This window comes from Primulina tabacum, chromosome 5, assembly GCF_025594145.1.
Source record: "Primulina tabacum isolate GXHZ01 chromosome 5, ASM2559414v2, whole genome shotgun sequence".
Lineage (NCBI taxonomy): Eukaryota > Viridiplantae > Streptophyta > Magnoliopsida > Lamiales > Gesneriaceae > Primulina > Primulina tabacum.
Window position 1 is genome coordinate 15,522,472 of NC_134554.1, and position 15,695 is coordinate 15,538,166.

Here is a 15,695-nt window from a genome sequence, read left to right on the forward strand (position 1 = left end):
TTTTTTTGGTCTTATGATTTAGTCTTCAAACATCTACCGAAACAAAAGATCAGATTAAAATTGGCAATCTTGATCGTTTTCTCAAGTTCAAATATATGATGCCGTTTTTCGTTTTTGTAAAATTATATTATATATTAATTAGTTTCTTCTTGGAAAAGTGAACACGACACGACACGACACGACACGACACGACACGTAACGACTACATATATGAAAACAACGTCATTTTATAAGTCTTGGACAACCAATGTGTGACATATGACCCAAATAATCTCAATTTAAGATATTTTATATTCTTTATGTTTTTAATCAGATGATTTCCTTCAAATTCTATCATGTTGCCTCCTGCAAGTAATTATATTGGGAGATTGAATGCCCATTCAATATATAGTTTGAGGGAGAAAAATAATATAGTTGAGAAAATAAAGAAATCAATCCACATTTAAATAAGTGAAATATATATTTAGACTAATAATATTCTTGCTCCACTTTGTGTTATTTAGAGTCCACTTGATATATAAAATTTACACAAAAACTCTTGTGAGACGGTGTCATGAGTCAATTTTATGTGACATATCTTATATTTGGATCACCCATGAATAATATTACATTTTATATCAAAAATATTATTTTTTTATTGTAAATATGGATAGAGTTGACTTGTCTAACGAATAAAGATTTGTGAGTTCGTCTCACAAGATACATACTTTAAAATTTATTCACTACATGAAGTGCAAATAACAATGCTCTTATTATTATTGAAAATAATTAGTCCACTTTTATTCTTCAGATTTTTCTCAGTAGCTATTATTGGAAAAAATTCATTTTTTTTTGGTTTACTAGCAAACAGACCACACGTTGATAAAATATTTTTTTAATAAAGAATTAAAATATTTAAAATATTTGTTTTAAACAATATATTTAGTTGATCAAATAATTGTTTAAAGGAATAGCGTATTTTAAAAAAGTTATCATAGCAATACATAAAAAATACTAATATTTTGAGACACATTGTGTGTAAATTAATGGATACAAAATGAATTTTATTTTTTATTTTTACAGTCAAAACTAATTTAAAAATAATTATTAATAATATGTATCTATATATACATATACATATATATATTAGAAATAAATAAAATAAAATCATAAATATTGGATTATTTAAAATAATTTTGAAAATAACTTTTAATCTTTACTCCTTTAAAAATGATAGGGTATTTTAGATAGAGTAAAAAAATGTTTACCACCCACGTCAAAGAGTACTCCAAAAGATTCACTCCTGACTAATAGAAATAGATATTTGAGGTGAGTCTATCTTATAAGATAGAGAGTAGAATTTTCGGTGTATTTGTATAAGGTGATATGTCGATTATCTTATTGTAAATTAAAAAAATATGGACAAACTCCATATTTTTTATTTTTAAATAAGATGATTGACAGATCATCTCATACAAAACAAAATCGAGAGATCTACTTCTTGGTGTAGCAAAGATTTACCCAGATATTTGACACGACAAAACAAAATAATACAAGGATCTTTCCTTTATAATGCAAATTACAGTTAATGGTATTAAAAAATTTAAAAAAAAAAAAAAGACTTTCGCTTTGGTATATTTGGTGTTGGCATTAAAAAGTTAAAAAAAAAAATTAATTTCCTAACGAAATATACAGTATTAGATTATATATACTAGTAAATTATACACACATGTTATATGTGTAAACTTATAATCATAATTTATATAAGTTTTTTTAATTTCATTAAATACTTAGTTTTACGTTTAATTTAATTATAATTGACAGAAATTAATGAAAAGTTATAGTACAATTTGAAAAATAAGTTGTAATAACAATATGGAGAAATTTTTTTGGTATAAGGACAATTTTAAAAACAAAAAAGTAGTATTTTCCAATTGTCAGATTTTTATATAATATAATAATATTGATTAATAAATTTATTTTATTTCGTAAAACAGTGGGGTCAAAATCTATAACAAGAGTGAAAAGCCTATATTTAGAAAGATAGTTTTCCCTGTTTAATTAAAACTCTCCAAGATCTACAACTCCCTCATATTTAAACGAATCAAGCAAGTAACTTGCCCCTATGAGTCACTTTCATGAGTGGGTCTCATGTGAGACCATCTCACGGATCTTAATCTGTGAGACGGGTCAACCCTACTCATATTCACAATAAAAGGTAATACTCTTAGCATAAGAAGTAATATTTTTTCATGGATGACCCAAATAAGAAATCCGTCTCACAAATACGACCCGTGAGACCGTCTCACACAAGTTTTTGCCCTCTTTTTCATTCCCCTGATCGGAGAAACATAAAACTCATTAGATCACGGCACGCCGCCGGAATCTATCTTCTTTTGGTTCATTTTCTTTTTTGTCGTTTCGTGTGAGGATAAAACATTGATTGATTATTCAATTTTGATTTATTTAATATTTGACGCACAGAAGATTAATCTAACTCAATATTATCTTATATTATACATCATTAATCATGTCATTCGTCGGTCAAGCAATGCCCTAATTTTGATTTCTTCTCATGATTTGAGCTATATTATTGTTTACACGTTATTTGACTTGTGAACTGTGACAATATATAATAGATAATATATGTGATAAATATATATTCATAAGCTGTGAAACCTGAACCAAACGTTACATGGAAAAAATTGCGTAATCATTTAATGTTTCTCGAAAAGTTGTTTTAAAATAATTAAAATAAGAAAGCTAAATATTTAAAATATGTAATATATAAATAATTATTTTAAAACTTTGATATATTCGACATATTTAAATTATTAAATAAAAAAATCAAAATAAATTAACAAATATGCTTAAAATACTCAGTGATCAATATATCAAGTTAAACAAACTAAAATAAAAATGTAAATTGTTTCAATCAACTGTCAAAATTAAATCAAATTTATGTCATATCAGAATTTAAGGTGTACTTTAATGATTAAAAAAATGAGATTATTATTATTATTATTATTATTATTATTATTATTATATATGACAACATTCTAATTAAATCTCAAAATATAAATATTCTAGTAGTTATAATGTGAAAAATAATGTACAATAGGTTTTTGAATAAAAGAAAGTAATCTTGGTAAGTAATTAGACAAAATATAAGTTGAAGTTTGTCATTAACAAATTATGAATTGAAAACGAGTAAGTTCTCTTGTGAGACGGTCTCACGAATCTTTATCTGTGAGACGAGTCAGTACTACTGATATTCACAATAAAAAATAATACTCTTAGTATAAAAAGTAATACTTTTTAATGGATGACCCAAATAAGAGATCCGTCTCACAAAATACGATTCGTGAAACCGTCTCACACAAATTTTTGTCATTGAAAATTAAGTATTGTTACAATAAATAGGTTTTTGTTGTGAAAAAGTAAAAATTTATGGTAAAAAGTAAAAATCTCAAACTCTCAAAATTTACCAAACTACACACTTTATAATATTTTTCTATTTACTCAATTGTGATTTTCTTTACAAATGAGAGATCTATTTATAGGAAATCTTTACAAATAATCCAAAAATAAAATACATCATTACCTACATCATCACACACTAATTTTCAATATTTACAACTCTTATTTTCAACATTCAAATATTCAATACTCACATTTTAAATATATTTTTCAACACTCCCCCTTGTGATGATGATCATAATGATTGTCTTCATTACGTGTTTTTATACTGCCTCGTTAAAAACCTTACTAGGAAAAACCCATTGGGATAAAAACCATAGTAAGGGAAAAAGAGTGCAGTCACGTAAACTCCCCCTCATGTTGACACGAACAATTCTTCACAAATTTCGTAGATTGCGCATCCCAATATTATATATGTGCTTTCTGAATATTGACGTAGGAAGTGCCTTTGTGAAGAGATCTGATGAGTTTTCACTTGATTGAATGTGACGAACATCAATATATTTATTCTTCTCTAGCTCCTTAGTGAATGCGAAGAACTTAGGAGGAATATGTTTAGTTCTGTCGCTTTTTATGTATCCTTCTTTCATTTGAGCAACACATGCAGCATTATCTTCATATAGTATCACAGGCTTCTCATCAGATGATAATCCGCATGAAATTTGGATATGTTGGGTCATTGATTTTAACCACACACATTCACGACTTGCTTCATGTAGTGCAATAATCTCGGCATGATTTGATGAAGTTGTTACTAGCGTTTGTTTCTGAGAACGCCAAGATATTGCAGTGCCTCCATGAGTAAATACATATCCAGTTTGGGAACGTGCCTTGTGTGGATCAGATAAGTATCCAGCATCAGCATAACCAATTATACTTGGATTAGCATCTTTTGAATACAAAAGTCCCAAGTCTGTCGTTCCTCGTAGATAACGGAATATATGTTTAATTCCGTTCCAGTGTCTCTTTGTTGGATATGTGCTAAATCTTGCCAACAGATTCACGACAAAAGATATATCAGGCCTTGTACAATTTGTAAGGTACATAAGGGCACCGATGGCACTTAGATATGGTACTTCTGGACCAAGAATATCTTCATCATCTTCACATGGACGGAATGGATCCTTTTCTATGTTTAATGATCTAACAACCATTGGAGTACTTAAAGGATTTGCTTTATCCATATTAAAACGTTTAAGGATCTTCTCTGTATATTTTTTCTGGTGAACAAACATTCCACATTCTTTTTGTTCAATTTGTAAACCCAGACAATACTTGGTTTTTCCAAGATCCTTCATTTCAAATTCTTCCTTCAAGTATGACACAACTTCTTGAATTTCTTTATTCGTTCCAATGATGTTTAAATCATCAACATATACAACAATAATTACGCATCCGGATGTTGTTTTCTTAATGAAAACACAAGGGCATATTGAATTATTTACATATCCCTTTTTCATCAAGTGATCACTTAGTCGATTATACCACATTCGACCTGATTGCTTTAACCCATATAATGATCTTTGTAATTTCACAGAATAACATTCCCTGGGTTTTGAACTTTGTGCTTCAGGCATCTTAAATCCTTCAGGGATTTTCATATATATATTACTATCAAGTGATCCATATAAGTAAGCTGTAACAACATCCATAAGACGCATTTCTAAATTTTCAGATACCGCCAAGCTAATCAAATACCGAAACGTAATTGCATCCATCACAGGAGAATACGTTTCTTCATAATCAATTCCAGGCCTTTGAGAAAAACCTTGTGCAACAAGTCGAGCTTTATATCTTACTATTTCATTTTTCTCATTTCACTTTCGAATAAAAACCCATTTGTATCCAACAGGTTTTACACCTTCAGGTGTAAGGACTATAGGTCCAAAAACATTACGTTTATTTAGCGAATTTAATTCAACCTGGATGGCATCTTTCCATTTTATTCAATCTTGCCGATTTTTACATTCACCAAAAGATTTTGGTTCATGATCTTCGTTATCATTTATGATGTCGATTGCCACATTATAAGAAAATATATCATCAATTTCATCTATATCTTTTCGATTCCATATTTTTTCAGTATTAATATAATTGATAGAGATTTCATGATTCTCGTCAGTTTGTGGTTCTGACAGAACATTTTCATCATCATGTGTTTCTTCAGGAACACCATTCTCTATTTTGTGATCATCATGTGTTTCTTCAGAAACGTCATTCTTTATTTTGTGATCATCGTGTTTCTCTATGAATTTTCTTTTTCGAGGATTTTTATCCTTGGAACCGACTGGTCTTCCACGCTTCAGGCGTTTAATGACATCATGAGTATCTTCCATTTGTTTCTTTGGAATTTCAATTCGAGCAGGGGCATTTGCAGCATGTATATATGATTTAGTTACCCCTTTTGTGTCTGCAAATGCATCTGGTATTTGATTTGCTATTCTTTGCAAGTGTACAATTTGTTGTACATCTTTTTCACATTGTTTTGTTCTTGGATCCAGATGTAACAATGATGATACATACCATGTAATTTCTTTTTCGGTATGTTTCTGTTCTCCCCCTAACATTGGGAAGATTTCCTCATTAAAATGACAATCAGCAAAACGTGCTGTGAACACGTCGCATGTCTGAGGTTCAATATATCGAATGATTGATGGACTATCATAACCGATATAAATTCCAACCTTTCTTTGATGTCCCATTTTCTTTCGTTGCGGTGGTGCAATAGGCACATACACCATACATCCAAAAATTCTCAGATGAGAAATGTCTGGTTCTTTACCAAATGCAAGCTGCAATGGGGAGTATTTATGATATGTACTTGGTCTGATGCGAATTAATGAAGCAGCGTGTAAAATTGCATGTCCCCATATAGAAATAGGGAGCTTTGTTTTCATAATCATTGGTCTAGCAATCATTTGCAGACGCTTAATCAATGATTCAGCCAATCCATTCTGTGTATGTACATGAGCAACAAGATGCTCAACAATGATTCCCATAGACATACAATAATCATTGAAAGTTTGGGAAGTAAATTCACCAGCATTATCAAGTCTAATTTTCTTGATTGTATAATCGGGAAATTGATTCCTCAATTTTATTATTTGAGCAAGTAATCTTGCAAATGCAACATTTCGAGTTGATAATAAACATACATGTGACCATCTGCTGGAGGCATCGATTAATACCATAAAGTATCTGAATGGTCCACATGGTGGATTGATTGGTCCACAAATATCACCCTGAATACGTTCAAGAAACATTGGTGATTCAGTTTGGATTTTGACTGGTGATGGTCTTATAATAAGTTTTCCAAGAGAACATGCTTTACATTGAAACTTATTATTCTGAAAGATCTTCTGGTCTTTCAGTGGATGACCATGTGTATTTTCTATAATTCTTCGCATCATTGTTGAACCAGGATGTCCCAATCGATCATGCCAATTGGTTAATATCGAAGAATTATCAACTACCATGTTTGATTCAATGGGACTTATATGTGTATAATGCAATCCAGTAGGGAGCATTGGTAGTTTTTCAATCACATATTTCTTTCCTGATTTATATGTGATAAGACACATATATTTCTCATTCCCTTCATTCATTGTTTGAGTATCATACCCATGGGAATATATATCATTAAAACTCAACAAATTTCTTTTCGATTGTGGTGAATATAAAGCATCATTGATCAAAAATTTTGTACCATTAGGTAAAAAAAATTGTGCTTTACCACATCCTTTAATCAAGTCTACAGGACCTGATATTGTATTCACCGTTGTTTTTGTTGGTTTTAGTTCCAAGAAATATCTTTTATCTCGGAGGATAGTGTGCGTTGTACCACTATCGGGTATGCAAACTTCAGCTTTGCTCATAGCATTTTCCATATTTGAACTTCAAAAAAATATGCAATGAAATAAATTACTTGCAATATATATTTAAATATAACACAAATCATAATTATACAATAAAACATTATTCTATGAATACATGAAAAATATATTATTGTACATTTATATTCTACCATTATATTGTTCATTTTCAGAGAAATCGTTGAGAAAATCTGCAGCATCAATATTGTTCATTTCTATCCCACCAACATATTGATCATTTCCAGAGAAATCATTCATAAAATCACCAGCATCAAAATGAGTTGAATCACTCAAACGGTCACTGCGTTCAGTGAAGTTGGTCTCTTTTTCTTTCCCCTTTAATGATTCTTTATAAAGTTTACAAAGGTGCTCAGGGGCTCGACAAACTTTGGACCAATGTCCTGGAGTACCACATCTGTAACAAGAACTTTCATATCTTTTTGAGTGCTTCTCATTAACACTTGTATTCTCATGATGCCTTTTCTGTGGATGGTTTGGGACGTTCTTTTGAGATGAGTTATAAAAATAACTATCTCGATTATTTTCAAAACCACGGCCTTGACCACGACCACGGCCAATTCCACGTCCACGTCCACGTCCACGACCTCGACCTCGACCTCGACCAAAACCTTGTCTTTGAATTTGATTTTGGTTTCCAGGTTTAAATTCATTTTTACTTACAGCATTTACTTCTGGAAATGCTGTTGATCCAGTGGGTCGGGACTGATGATTTCTCATTAATAGCTCGTTGTTTTTTTCCGCCACAAGAAGACAGACGATGAGTTCAGAATATCTCGCGAATCCACGTACTCTATATTGTTGCTGTAGAGTAATATTTGATGCATGAAACGTGGAAAATGTTTTTTCAAGCATCTCAGATTCTGTGACCTCATGTCCACAAAATTTTAATTGCGAGATTATTCTATACATCGCCGAATTGTAATCACTGACTTTTTTAAAGTCTTGGAATCTCAATGTATTCCATTCATCCCGGGCGGTCGGAAGTATAACTTCTCTTATATGTTCGAATCTTTCTTTTAATCCCTTCCACAAAGCCATGAGATTTTTTTCAGTCAGATATTCACATTTCAATCCATCGTCGAGATGTCGACGCAAAAATATCATGGCTCTTGCCTTTTCTTGTGACGTGCATATGCCATTTTCTTTAATGGTCTCGCTTAGACCCAATGACTCAAGATGCATTTCTACATCTAGAGTCCATGGCATATAATTCTTTCCCGTGATGTCGAGCGCAACAAATTCGAGCTTTGTTAAATTTGACATGGTGGTACTAAAAAATTACGATGCATTTTATTAGTTAATAATTATTGCAATACAAAGTAACGGATAAACAACAAGTACAAGTATTTGTAAAAATAAAGAAAACACACGATGAGGATATTCTCCGATAAATAAAAGACTCGTGAGTATGATAACCAAAATAATTAAAAATAACCTTGAGAAAGCCATCTTCTTTTTTCTTCGAAAAATTTGATGATGAATAATTTTAGAGAAGAAGAGAAAGTTGGAGTGATGGAATGTGTTTGTGAGATCATATTTATAGGGCAAAAAATAGCCGTTGTTTGCCATTTATGACCGTTGGGGTACAAAAAAAATAAAGGTATGTATTTGTATAATTTTATGGTAATAATATGATATATATAATATTAGACATGTTTAAATAATTATGTATATCATATCATAATATTATAATGAGTGTCATAATTTATTTTGTTTAAAAACCTTATAGGCTTTTATACTTGTCGTATCCCTTACCGGGAGTGTGGGATGTCGTCTTAACATCCTCCCAGGATTTATAACAAGTTTATGAAAAATTTATTTTTATTATTTCTAATAATAACATTATATTGTATATTAAATAAATACACAATAAATAAATAACAGTAAAATAAATATAATTATTTTTGTTACCTTTTTCTTCTGTTTGGAGCTTGGAAAAGTATGTAGGACTTTTAGAGCTTCGTGCTGATAACGTGTTGTGAAAAAGTAAAAATTTATGGTAAAAAGTAAAAATCTCAAACTCTCAAAATTTACCAAACTACACACTTTATAATATTTTTCTCTCTACTCAATTGTGATTTTCTTCACAAATGAGAGATCTATTTATAGGAAATCTTTACAAATAATCCAAAAATAAAATACATCATTACCTACATCATCACACATTAATTTTCAATATTTACAACTCTTATTTTCAACATTCAAATATTCAACATTCAAATATTCAATACTCACATTTTAAATATATTTTTCAACAGTTTTGAATAAAAGTTGAGTGATCTTGGAGATTATATTTCATCTACCTGTTTGGCTACCACTCTCAGATATTAATATAGTAGTCGAATATTTTGACAAGTAATAATACTATATTAATTCCAGTGGTTATCTTCTTTTCTGATTCTTATGCGCCTTTTATTTTTAATAATATGGTGGTCGGTTGGATAGCTGGTTGAAAAGTCTGTATTATTAAAAAAGTTTTGTCCAACACTTTTATTAATCAATTTTGTGAGATGTTTATATTATTGATATATTTGTTGGGGATGATATATCGTACCAAACCGAAAATTATATACCGTATCAAAAATTACGGTATAAGAAAATTCATATCGATACCATACCGAAATTTTCGATATAAATACTATTTAATACCGAAAAAACCTTATATTTTTAAAATTTTATAAATTTATTGTTTTAAAATATTATATATTTTTAAAATTTTATATATATTTTCAGTATTTCGATATTGCGGTATATACCAAAATTTTCAAATTACATACCGTTACCGTATCGAAAAATTCGGTATTATTATCGTACCGTATCGAAATCTTCGGTATACCAAAAATTCGATAAATTCTATATTTTTTCGATACAATAATCTCGTTATATCGAAAATTCGATAATTTTTCACTCCTTTGTGTTTCCAATGACTTGGCAATCAGGTTTCTTTGGTTGGATGTGAGGGATCGAAATGACTTAGCAATAATAATTAATAAATGTGTGTTGTAAAATACGAGGGATCAAATTATTATGTATCCCCATTTAATCAAACGTTTAAGACTTGTTCTTCTAATTATTAGACTCATACATCCTTTCCTATATATTTGCATATATAATCCCAATATTATATAATACCATACAAACCAAACATTTAATTTTTCTTTTTTTACGAAGATAGAGAACCAGTCATTGCTATCTTACCGTGCACAGTGAGTAAATATCGGCTAGTACGTAAATACGTTAATCAGATAAATCATATTGAACAAATCTTATGTTGTATGTTCACATGATAATATATTGACAAAGAAATTGAACTCTTGACAATTACTTAAAGTTTTATATATTTCACCAACTCGAACTTCGTCCAGACAAAAAGTTTAATAATTGATTGAAATATATATGCGGGATCAATTATATGACTTTGAAATTAAAATTGGTCAGTCAAAGCTCTAATTTCAAAATAATCGATTTAGAAATTATTAGTCTATAAAAACAGAACCTCAAAGGTCGTGTTTTCTCATTAAAAAACATTTTTAAAGCCAAAGTGCTATTTTATTTTTTTTTGTTAAAAAAAAACATTTTTACCATACCACAACTGCTAGCTCTAACTAATAATAATACACTTTGTCAAAAAAAAAAAAAACTAATAATACACAGATTAATTAAATATTAAAACAATAAAAAATAACCTTATTTCTAAATAATTTTATGAAAAAATCACACTAATATGATTTATTTATTAATAAAAAATAAAAAATATTGTAAAAGGATATATTGTTCCGCACCAAAGTTAAGTAGTTCATCTTTCTCAATCAAAAATGGAGGATTCAGAACTGGAGAGAGATCAACCACTAACCCCAGCCGGCCGCCTCTTCCTTCAGCCGCTAATGGATCAAGTCATTAACTGTGCCATCGCCTCCGTTGATTCATTGGATATCGAAGCATTTAAAAATGAGGTACGAAACTCTGTAATGCTCAAGCACCCGCGATTCTGCAGCCTCATGGTGAGGGATTCCGGCGGACGCGAGCACTGGCGGAGGACGGAGGTGAACATCGACCACCACCTAATCATCCGCCACCAACCGCTCTCCGATGACTCCGAAGATGACGCTGTCAACGATTACATGGCTGATCTCTCCTTCTCGTCCCCACTGTCCATGGATAAACCCCTCTGGGAAATCCACCTCCTCGTGGCGCACAGAACCGCGGTGTTCCGTTTGCACCACGCGCTCGGGGATGGGATTTCGCTCATGTCGATGCTATTGTCCAGTTGCCGGCGCATCGACGACCCTGAGAAGATCCCGGCGATCGGCGGAGTCGGTGCATCATCCTCGCCGAGAAGGCAGTGGGGGCTTCTGACTTTGCTCAAGGTAATCTGGTATACTCTAATTTATGTGTTGGAGTTAAGCATAAGGACGCTGTGGCTGAGGGACAAGAGAACGGTCTTGAGCGGCGGCGCTGGGGTGGAGCTCTGGCCGCGGAAGTTGGCGACGTCGTCGTTTAGTCTGGAAGACATGAAGACCGTCAAACGAGCTGTTCCCGACGCGGTAAGTTATCATTGACCTTTATTGGACAATTATATTTTTAGAAGTAATAATTATTGAAAAAATAATTAAATTTGATATTTGGGCTATCTTGGTTATTTGATAATTAAATTTGATATTTGAGCCGCAATCATTTCTTGAATTTAACATATGATGAAACATACTTATATGCAGACGATTAATGATGTTCTTTTCGGGATAATAACGTGTGGGTTGTCAAAATATTTGGACATCAGATCACCAAAAGGTATAGATCCACACTTCAATTTCTTTTGTCTTTTTTGTCATATAAAACAGCAAATCTCCAACAGTTTCCATTTCCCAAGCCATATGTATTGTAATTGACCAGCCCAGACTCACCAACACATTGTAAACGTAAAGTTCGACTTCTAACATATATGGAGTCGCAAAGTACTGAGTCCGGCTGCAGTGGCAGACAAATGGCTACGTGGGGTGCTGCTCCCCCCCCTAAATTTCGATTTTTCTAATAATTAAATCTATTTTTTTGCATATAAATTAATATAAAACGGATGTATGGTTCTTCCCCTCCACATTTTAATTTTTTTTAGGTTGTGAGTTTCGTCCCTAACACGAATTCTTGGCTCCGGGTTAACTAGCTCTACAAGAGGGACATCAAATCACAGGAGTTGCCATGGTTAATTTAAGACCCCATTCCGGATTGCAGGTGCTCTACATGACTTGTTTTTCACTCCCTCTCCATCGAGCATGCAAAATATGAATTTCTCTTCAACTTGACCCATTATTCATCAGGATTTCTCGAAGTTGATGGATGGTACATCTAGGACTCGATGGGGAAACAAATTCGGGATGCTTCTGTTACCAGTTCACTATCATGGAGATTGTTCGGATCCGCTCCAGTTTGTGAAGAGAGCCAAAGCGATGATTGACAAGAAAAAGCTATCCCTCGAGGCTTCTTGCTCGTACACAATCGGGAACATCCTCATGTCGCTTTTTGGAGCAAAGGTTTAAATGTTTGATTATTCTTGCGTAGAACAAATATAGAATTATACAACTTGGCTTCATCTTATCTACCTTGATTTATATAATCTTTAAACGAAAAGGATTCTAGTCTTGTTCCACTTTCGTGAAGTTTTGTTTCCACTGCTGGACCTGGTTTTACTCACAATTTTCGTAATTTCCATATTTTTCTGTATTATTTACAATCATTGTCTTTCTCATAAAGTATACTAATTAAATGTATTTCTTGGCGGGTTTAGTTGGCGAGTATCCTTAATTATCGGATCGTTTGTAACACAACCTTTACGATGTCGAACTTAGTTGGCCCGAGAGAGAAGATTTCCATTGCCAGCAACCCTGTTAAATACATAAGGGTGACTTCCAGCAGCCTATCTCACGTACGTAAACTTTTCTTATTCCTGTACTGCTTTCAAATTGTATGACAAGAGAATGGTTTTCAACTCGATTTTCGTGTGTTTGCGCAGGCTGTAACCATGCACATGGTTAGTTATGCAGGCACCGCTGACATGCAAATCTTGGTGGCCAAAGATGTGATACCGGACCCTAAAGTTCTAGCCAAGTGTTTGGAAGATGCCTTGGTGGAAATGAAAGAAGCTGCTGTCAAAACGTGAAGGACTGTTTCGAAAAAGCAAAAATTTGTTCGGAACTTGAATATTTATATCACCTATCAGGTCTACAGAAAACATCGGTTCGGTTTCGCTCCACCACGATCCACATGAAGCAATGTTATTCTGTTCTACAGGTATGAAATAAATCATGACAGTAAATGCTATGCCATATCGGGTAAAATACACTCTATGTACACATGGATCCCACTTAATATTCACATCAAAGAGAACTTTCCCAGTATTAGCAAGGGATTTTGTTCTCGATATTATTTGCCATAAAACAGATTGAATAATGTAATTACATATTTCGAAGAGTGTTAACATTGTTGACCATGTGTTGTGTGTGATGTTCTGTGTGTGATGCTTCTGTGTGTGATGTTTGATGTGCAAGGGATTTTTATCAAGTCTTTTTTTAGATGTTCTGTGTGTGATGCTTATTTTTGGTTTTTTTTGTGCGTAAACTTTGATTTGGTTAAGCGTTAGTTAAAATTACAATTATACTATTATTATATACATTTATTGATGAATTTTTTTTATATTCATAAAATAATATTTATTTTTAGATCTTTTGATCCCATTTTTATATGTATTTTCAAATTCGGTCATAATTTTATCTATGTTTTTAATTTTCAGATGACTAGATCACTCATAATAAAAAGGTATTGAATCATGTGTATGTTAGATATTCATAAATTTTAGTGGTGTTACAAATCCAAAATATATATAAGTCTTAAAATTCAGCAAACAAGAAATTCAATAGACAATATTTCAATAGATCTTTCGTGCATATTTCAGAAAACCTCTTAGTTTTTATGGGTCTACCGAATTCTGAGAAAAGAAGCATTTAAGAATAAATCTAAGATCTCCACTTAGTCGTATTGTTGGCTGATCTTTGATATGTTTCCAGAATTAATGAGAACCAATACACAACAAATTCGATTGTTAGATAATGTCTTGGTAATAGATACAAAAACATTGTGGTCGTTTAATGTCGGTGCTCCAAACATTTATTGCTCCATACTATTTTGGCTAAAAGACATATCACATATGACATCCAATACTATTTCTATTATTAACTCAATACAATTAAATTATAGTCGTTTATATGAATATTGAAATCTCTTTATAAAAGATATTCACAAGATTCAGGAAACGCACTATAATCTACAATATGTTACATCTATGATATGATATTTTCAAGAAAATTCAAGCTCAGTTGATATTTACAAGCATACACATAAAGTTATATATGATCTATTTTGAGGATCATATGAGTTGAGTTTTTTGCTCAAAAGTATATCAAATATATATTGTTTCAAGCGGGAGTTTTGTAGCTGACAGAAAGTATCTTTTTGTGCAAATTTATTAAGTTGTATAAAAGTTGATATTAAGAGTTTCAGTTAGACAGTTGCTAGTTTTGTTGAAGTGTGTAGTCGCAATCTTTGTAACTATTAAATCCATTAGTGAAATCCTTGTGAAACATAAGAAGAGGAGACAAGACGTAAGACATAAAAAGAACTTGTCATTCCAAAATTCCATAAACAATTTCTTATGTAATTTATTTTCAGTTGCACAGTCATTTCATAATGGTTCACTAAATTCAGTCTATTGATTTTGATAAGTATTTAGTTCACTAAGTTCGGATGAATTTTTTTTCGTACTGATTATTCAAGTTGTCTGATGAACCTATTAAATATAGATTTGATCTTGACTGTTAACACTATTTGAAATTTTAAATTATTTGACAGTGATTTGGATCGATCACATGTTTTGAAATTTGTTTTGAAGCTTGTTCGATTCATGAATTTAGTTTAGGTAAATCTGAAATACACACTTAACTATAAACTATAATTAATTTCAAATGCATCAAGAAATAACGCTATTTCATAATCAAATTTAAAATAATTTCTCATATCCAAATCAAATTCATCCATTCAAAAACAACTATACGAAATTTTCTACGTTGAAAAATATACATAAATAACTAATTTGTTATGACGCAAATGAAGCCACAAACTTGTAATAATGCTTATGTATGCACCCCAATAATCAATCCCACCAACCTGCAATTGCCACTTTTACTTTAAAGGATCGAACAAACATACTAACAAATATATGCTGTCTATATATTTTATAATTTGACTGTCGGTGGGCATCGAACGCATTCCTTCCACGATTTGCTTTTTTAAATTATG

General features: G+C 31.5%; 1 protein-coding gene across 3 annotated transcripts; it reads left to right on the top strand.

The window, feature by feature from the left end:
• The first annotated feature begins 11,122 nt into the window (after positions 1–11,122).
• Positions 11,123–13,833, top strand: LOC142547009 (wax ester synthase/diacylglycerol acyltransferase 11-like). Of its 3 annotated transcripts, none has more exons than XM_075655042.1 (6): positions 11,123–11,896; positions 12,068–12,140; positions 12,511–12,578; positions 12,665–12,877; positions 13,132–13,269; positions 13,380–13,833. In XM_075655042.1, exons 1-6 carry the CDS (start codon positions 11,168–11,170, stop codon positions 13,395–13,397), a joined length of 1,239 nt encoding a protein of 412 aa, XP_075511157.1. In that variant the 5' UTR covers positions 11,123–11,167; the 3' UTR covers positions 13,398–13,833. The 3 variants fall into 3 exon arrangements, with proteins under 3 accessions (XP_075511157.1, XP_075511156.1, XP_075511155.1); XM_075655041.1 differs by having other exon boundaries at positions 13,388–13,833; XM_075655040.1 differs by having other exon boundaries at positions 11,124–11,896; positions 13,357–13,833.
• Positions 13,834–15,695: the final 1,862 nt, after the last annotated feature.

What these genes read in the sequence shown, in the direction of transcription:
- LOC142547009 (XM_075655040.1), top strand. Translation starts at nt 11,168, where the DNA reads ATGGAGGATTCAGAACTGGAGAGAGATCAACCACTAACCCCAGCCGGC. An exon ending in AACGAGCTGTTCCCGACGCG is followed by an intron (nt 11,897 to 12,067) that starts GTAAGTTATCAT and finishes ACTTATATGCAG; the next exon opens with ACGATTAATGATGTTCTTTT. An exon ending in CTTCCAGCAGCCTATCTCAC is followed by an intron (nt 13,270 to 13,356) that starts GTACGTAAACTT and finishes GTGTTTGCGCAG; the next exon opens with GCTGTAACCATGCACATGGT.